The 7,830-nt window shown below is 34.9% G+C and overlaps 1 protein-coding gene across 1 annotated transcript; it reads right to left on the reverse strand.

Moving 5' to 3' along the window:
- Positions 1-301: 301 nt before the first annotated feature.
- Positions 302-1,370, reverse strand: LOC121234811 (major allergen Pru ar 1-like). The gene is made up of 2 exons (XM_041130924.1): positions 1,016-1,370; positions 302-875 (listed from the first exon to the last, which is right to left on the reverse strand). Exons 1-2 carry the CDS (start codon positions 1,197-1,199, stop codon positions 577-579), a joined length of 483 nt encoding a protein of 160 aa, XP_040986858.1. The 5' UTR covers positions 1,200-1,370; the 3' UTR covers positions 302-576.
- Between the last annotated feature and the right edge of the window lie 6,460 nt (positions 1,371-7,830).

Consider the following 7,830-nt stretch of genomic DNA (forward strand, 5'->3'; position numbering starts at 1 on the left):
ACGTATTATATTAAATAAAATCAGCAAGTTCTTAATGTGATCATTAAATAAAGTAAAACTTTTTTAGTATAAAATTTCTATGTAGACTTGGTATTTCTCCTCTCCTTTGTAAAATACAGCTAGCTCTTTTTAAGGGGATTGGCTATCACAACGAATTAAAAATGGGCCATAATTAATGAAGTCAAAATGGCCTAGTATGAAAGTCCATCAGACGATACAAACCGAGAGGGGGCCGAAATTATTAACACATTTCGTAGAAGAGAAATGCTTTAGGAATATAGCACGAAACAACAACACAAACCAAAGCCGGACTTATTTGTTTTATGAGAGTGTCTTTATTTGAAGAAGCAGAAAGAAACAGTACATGAACACCTTTCCCCAAAAGCATAAACTACAGACAGATGCACAAAAGCCAGAATTATTATCACGCAGCTGGCTATATGCAGGCCATTACAAACAACAAACAGACGCACAAAAGCATAAACTACACCATCAAGCAGAGGTAGATATCTTTAAGAGATTGCTTGTTGAAGATCGATCAGCAATACTCATTTAAGAAAAATATAAAAGTGACAATTAAGCATAGGCATCAGGGTTTTGGAGCAAGTAGGCTTCCGCAACTTTGTACATGCCCAGGACCTTTTCCTTACCAGCCTTGATTTCCTCTTCCGTGAACACAATGTCACCCTTGGTATGGTAGTTTGTTGTCATCTTATTTTTACTGCCGCCCTCTGGCGTTGGTTCAAACTGGACCTCATGAACAATGAATTCCAGCTTCTCTGCCAACGCATCACCTTCGATCACTGTGTACTTGTAGTAGTAGCTCTCTTCGTTTACCTCATCAATTCGATTCTTAATGGAGCTGATAGGGCTACCTGCATCATCATCATCATCAAAAGTATTCATCATCTTATCCTTAATTCAATGAAATAATTCTCAGGCGTTTAATGTTTAATTGTAAGAATACATGAGTAATATTATATATTTGCCAGCTAGCTTGCTTAATAATTAATACCTTCAGCGAAATTGACCTGTCTGATGCTGCCAGGCCCTCCATTGCCTTGAATGAAATCAATGCTCTTGACAGCTTGTGGCATGAGTTTTGGAATGAGGTTGTGAGAATCAAGGACCAAGGCTTTGAACAATCTGGATGGAGGGATTGGGGAAGTTAAGTCGTCTGTATAAGTGATTACACCCATGATATGCTGGCTAGATGATTGAAAGTAGGAAGGCCTTTTGACTCTTAAGGTAGATGGGTTTTAATTACGAGTATAGAGCTTGATCTATCTTCAACTAATTGGTAAGGAAAATGTAGCATGGAAAGGGTCTATTTATAGGTCGAAGTCATGACAGTAGTAGTACTCTTGTTCCTGAATACTGCCTGGAATCAATGCCTGGAATACTGCATTCGATTAATAATATATAATGTCTTGGGGCGTCATTCTCGAAGTAAGATCAGAGACGGTCTGTATTTATTATATGCGCTTCCAATCTCCTTGTCCACCTTAACTGCATGCACTATATTAATACATGATATACAAAAGGACAATAGTATGGATCTCAACATCGTATTTAAATTAAACACCCTTTTGGTTCGGGATTATTTTTCTTCTTCCATCTCCTTTATCATCATGTTAAGGTCGATTATTAATGATTGTGCAATCCAAAAAAAAAAAAAAATTATTTTATATGGATTTCCTGAAAGATGGTATACAAAAAATCAAATATTGATATCAAATTATTAAATGGTTAAAATTGAATTAATTTCTTTCTAATCTATTTAAGCTTATGAAATAAATGAGTATTTAAACTAACTTCACATTTCACAGTATTTTATATTGACGTGTTAGATTCAATAAGATTCAATAAAAAATATATATTAAAATATATATTACCCACACATATTATTAATTGGATACGTAATACGTATATCTAGCATCAGACAGTCCTACATATTATATTATTAATTGTAAACTAAGCCTGGGAGAGAATATTAATATGAGATGCACCATTTTGTTTATATTAGCATGTTGGGTTCTTATATATATAGGACGTCACCATCTTGATGAAAATCTCAAGAAGTCAATTTGGACATTGTGATATTAAGCTAGCCCTAAAGTATATTTCCTAGCCTGCTCCTTTATATATATATATATATATATATATATATATATATATATATGGAAACGCTTCTAAACAGCCCATCTGGTTTTATAAGAAAACCAGCCCTCCAATCCGAAAGTAATTGTGGAATGAACACCATAGACCAAAACACAGGAGATCGAAAATAGAAAGAGGATAAATTGTGTAGCCCACTGCACCGAAACCAGCAACCAGCTTCCCCACTGCACAACTCCACGCTCTACCAAAGGCTCATAGTTCAATTGCAAACTGATCAAGAATTTCCACATCGCTTCTGTTACCCTCTGATATTTGATTTCCAAAATTGACCAACTTGATCACAGTCTTCACATGCTCATATGCAAGTGAATAAACCCAAGACCGAAAGGAATAATGATATAAATACCCATCACGAAGTGGTGAGGTATAATGACAGAACAGATAAGCAAAAACAAAGTCCAGTAGTAGTACTCTCACTGGGTTCCAATATGTCAAAAGCAGTTCACCCGCACCCTATAAATATGCAGGAGGTGTTCAATGTTAGCAGTGTCTATATTCTCCTCCCATGTTCTATATTCTCATTCATTGAATTTTCTAACAAATCCAAGGTTTAAGCTATACTTCAACACGCTTTAAGGGAGCATATGAAGCTTTTCTCTGGTCTGATTTCTAACCCTTTTTGTTTTAACAAGTCTAAGCCAATTAAAGATTTCTAACTAATAGAATACTACCATGATCACATTTAACTAAAAAACATGTCATCCTGGTCATAAAAAATAATGGGGTGAGATGCACCAATGATAGGTAATGAGCAGTGGCCCAAGGGCCTTTGAGACGTTTTTACACACGGTTGGTATTCGTGGAGTTAGATGAGTAATCAATCCACATGCCAAGATAATTTCCATAGCCCGGATTATAATCACTTCGAAATAAGATCTAACTCCAATACAAGAACTCCAATACAAGTTCTGTTAAGCATGAAAAGTTCAAAATATACACATTTTACCCGCCAATGAAAATGTGATTTCTTGCTTCAGGGATGAGTGGGTGCTGTCGAGTGCGAGCTCCTTCAAGAGGCAGCTGTCGGTTTTCTGTCGTCGGGGATGAGTGGGGTGCCGTCAGGTGTGGGTTCGAATGGGAAGAAAGGGGTTTAGGGGGAATGGAGTGTGCTGTTCGAGTGTAGTGGATGCATGGTAATGGTGCTAACATGCTAACATGTCGCATTCTAATTGGAGGTCTGGTTTTTTGAGATAACCAAATGGGCTGGTTATAAGATTTTCTCATTAAGAAAACTTGCAGGCCGATAGTTAAGTGGTCGTGGAGGGTAATTTCTTCTTCTTCTTTTTTATTTTTTTTAAAGATTGTATTAATTTTGATTTTTTATTATATTGTTACATACATACGTCAAGAAATTAACTGAAAATTAGATAGAGGTCTCAAATTTTGCAAAACTCGAATCTTAAAATTTTACAATTGAAAATTTAGGACATATAATGTAAAAGTTAAAAAAAAAAAAAAAAAGACAATAATCAGCCGACTGGTGATTTATTTGAGACAGCTAGCGGTTTGGCGAAGTTTTTAAAGAAGGAAAATGATAGTACGACCATGAGTTTGTTTCTCATTTTGAATAGTAAAAGTTTTTATTTATTTATTTAATGGTTAAAGAAATGACTTTTAGTGTATTAATGTATTTTTTAAAAATACTTAAAGATGTTTAAAAAATGTGAAAAAAATTAAAATGTGCAAGTTGTGTTATTGAACACGCCTAGTGGTCAAAGCTGGGCAGCACACTACAAGCACCCTTTAAAGAAAAGTACTAAGGCCTCGTTGTTATATAAGTGATATGAGATGAGATGAAAAATTTATGAATAATAATGAGATAATTTGTAAATAGTAGTAAAATAGTTTGAATTAAGATGTTTTATGAGATTTTGAAAAAGGAGAGAGAAAAAATTGAATAAAAATATTATAAAGTTAAATTAATATTGTTATAATATTATTTTAAATATTATTTTTGTTTTAAAATTTGAAAAGTTGAATTATTTTTTGTATTTTGTTTGAAAATTTGAGAAAATTGTAATGATTAGATAAAAAAGTTGAAAAGTTAATATTTGAAATAAAAAACTATTTGTGTTTGAATGTTGAGATGCGATTAGATGTGATGAGATTATCTGTAAAACCAAACAGAAACAAAGGATACATGTAGAATTTTTTATTTAATATGTTTTTAATTGAGAATATTTTTGTAAATTAATATTATTTCTATAAATTACTTTATAACAATAATTCTTATCTTAAAACTGAATTATATAAAAGATTCGTGAAATTTTGTTATAAATGATACGAACTGTACGTACGTGTGAATCGAAGCTAGTTTTAATATTATTATGTCGATATCGTAATATTGGAAATTAAGGACGCTGTCAGCGGCCGCCCGCTAGTTGAAATTTTTTTGAAATTTTTTTGTTTTTTGATATTTTTAAAAATATTTTTTTTAACATCCTTAATTATTACGAAAAAAAATACACAACTTCACTAATAGTCATTTTCTTAAGAAAAAAGATATTTATAACTGTGAATTGTACAACCGTCACATAATCGCTTTGAAAAAAGTGAATAAAACATAACTCACATTAAAAAAATTAATTTTTTAATAATAAACTCCATTATTTTTCAAAACGATTACGCAGCGTTTATGCACTTTACGGTTATATATAGAATTACTCTTTTCTAAATCACTAAATAAAAAGAAAAAAAATTAATGAATAGTACTAAAATTGAAAGGGCAACTCATGGGTTAATCTAGCATTTTACGTCAAGAACCTCATCACAGAGATAATAAATGGGATAATATCATGGATTTGCCCAAATGGAAACATCACTCTTCAAGTAATTACAGCGTAAAGTCTGCTTATGCAGCTTTAGTTCTCAACACAAATATAAGCATACCTGATGTCCTATGGAAGAAATTATGGGCTGTTAAATTGCAGAATCGTTTGAAACTTTTCCTATGGAAAGTTTATAATGAAATCCTTCCCACTAAACTTTCTCTCAGTCAATATCTTCCATTAACAGAAGATCAGGTGCTTTGTCCTCTTTATCACATGGAGAATGAAAATCTAGATCACCTTTTCCTCAATTGTACTTTCTCTAGAATTTTGTGGAGAAACGCCCCATGGCCACTTGATATAACTTGTTTCAAGCAAGCTAGAATCAGGAATTGGATCAATATTGTCATAAACACACCAGACAAATTACAGATCCCTGCTTCTGAAGCTCATAACTTTTAGCTTTTCTCTACATTAACTATGGATAACTTATGGTTTATAAGGAATCAGATCATACACAACAGTGTAAACCATACAATCCACTACTTCATAACAAAAACGCAGGATCTATATAGAGAACATGACAAGGCTTGGGAGCTGAAGTGCATAGAATCACATCATAGTTGGAGTCCCCCTGAAGCTGCAGATACCTTTTCCATCACCTTTGATGTGGCAGTTAGACATGATAGAAGCACTTCATCAGCAATATGTAGAAATAGTCAGGGCATATTACAATTTGTTGTAGCACATTACAATTGGAGTGCTGATCCAAACATTGGGGAAGCAATGGCTGCCTTCATAGGTGTCCAAGAAGCATATACAAGAAAGATTACTAAAGTTATTCTTCAAGGAGACTCTAAATACAATCCAGTCCATCATTAATCCACACAAGGCCATCAATTGGGAAATAAAGAGAATAGCTCGAGACACTCTTTTTCTGCTTCAAGACTTTCAAGCATGGCAAGCAGAAAAAATACAGCGATCTCAGAATCGATGTGCACATTCCATTGCGCAATGGGCTCATTTCAACCTAGAGTTTGGAAATATCTCACTTATCAAAATACCCACCTGTTTGCTGGAATTTCCAAGTGGCAAAGACCTACTGATTGTAACTTATTAGTTTCAGTTTTTGTTGATTTATGCTTCTGTGTTGTAATAATCTAATTTGCTTTTGTGCTGTAAGAACATTTTAAGTTTTTGCAATGAATCCTCTACTTGCTTGCTGAGGAAAAAAAAAAAAAAAAGGGATAATAAGAAATTAAAAAAAAAAAAATCAATGCATGGTTTCTCATCCCATATATATGACGCACATCTTTCTTTTATATGTCATTTTTATCTCTTTTGATAGAATGAGATTCCAAAAACTGATCAAGCTATATATATATAGGAATATTTCACCATTTTTTATTTTATTTCGCAGTTGTACTGTCGAATTTTTCAGCGCGAAAGTTCTTATGTCTTGTGCCACATACGCAGGTGATCAACAGTACATCTGGCGCCACAAAGCAAAAAGAGATATAGAAATCACAGTACTACTTAAGCAATACATGATGATGATCATGCATGTATGATAATGAAAGATATTGAGAAATTACGCATAGGCTTCAGGATTGGCCAAGAGATATGCTTCCACAGCCTTGTGAACAGCCGTGGCCTTTTGTTTGCCTGCTTTCACTTCCTCTTCATCGATCTGGACCCCTGGTTTTGGATGATACTTGCAGACATATGTACCTTTGCATCCCCCACAATATATATATATATATATACATATATATCTTAGGGGTGGGTAACGGGCCCCGCCCTGCATGGAGAGGGCCTGCAGGACCTCCTATATAAAGGTTGACCTAGAAAGTCAAGACAATCCAAAATCTAACTCTAATGAATTTAAGTTCTTTTTATATTTATAAATTTTAATTTATTATTTTAATTATATTATAATTTAAGTCTAAAAAAATATTTTTGGATTAATTTTTTTTTTAAATACAATGTATTGGTCTAGAGGGGGGGGGGAGGGGATGGGGTTTTTTGCCGGGGGACGGGGGGTTGAGGAAAAACCCCAACCCCAGCATGGTGCGGGGCGGGGTGCGGGGGAGGGTGCACCCCGTCTCGCACCATGCGGGTATCACCCCTAATATATCTTTTATGTAGGTGCAACTTGAACTTGACCTTTAGGTAGGTACACTTGCACAACGACCTGCCCAAACCAGATTTGGGATCAATCAGATCCGACCGCAGGGAAAGGCCCCACCAACCCGATTCGATCCGACCTGTAACTTTCAGATCGGGTCGAACTCGTTCTTCTTCTCTGCTTTGGATCATTCACCTTCATTTTCAGACCCAAACATTCCAACCATATTTCTCTCCCAACTAAAAAAGTCTTTCATTTTTCACAACCACTCCGATTCCATCAACCAACCAAACACACTCTTGCACCATCTCCTTGGCGTCCTTTGAGATCTTCATGTTCGCCAGCAGCGCCTTTTTCATGATCCGGCTCACGTTCACAATCGACAAGAACCGATTCTGCTCTCATGGTGACAGCTCATTGGTCAACGCGTTTCCAGCTCTTTCACTGCCTCCTTCAGACTCGTTGTTTGAGTCTTCCATTGAACCTAAAGGTTTTTATTGCTGCAGTGCTCTGCAACTCTTGTGCTGCACATACTCTCTCTACTCGAAGCAAAGGAAGAGGAACCCACTCAATGTTACTTAACAATGTTATTTATGTGATGCTCATTACAAATTATGTTCAGTTATAGCCATTTCAGGACTAAAGCAATTATTTTTTTTTTTGGGGGGGGGGGGGGTAATCTTGAGATCTTGCGAAAGCTTTCGGATTGAGATTGTACTACACCATAGAAGCCGTTAAAAATGATGTTGAGAT

Source organism: Juglans microcarpa x Juglans regia, chromosome 1D (genome assembly GCF_004785595.1).
Source record: "Juglans microcarpa x Juglans regia isolate MS1-56 chromosome 1D, Jm3101_v1.0, whole genome shotgun sequence".
Lineage (NCBI taxonomy): Eukaryota > Viridiplantae > Streptophyta > Magnoliopsida > Fagales > Juglandaceae > Juglans > Juglans microcarpa x Juglans regia.

Bases quoted from the DNA above. Each gene is read 5' to 3' on its own strand.
- LOC121234811 (XM_041130924.1), bottom strand. From the start codon at position 1,199: ATGGGTGTAATCACTTATACAGACGACTTAACTTCCCCAATCCCTCCA. The intron at 876-1,015 runs GTATTAATTATT...ATGATGATGCAG, and splicing joins ACAGGTCAATTTCGCTGAAG to GTAGCCCTATCAGCTCCATT.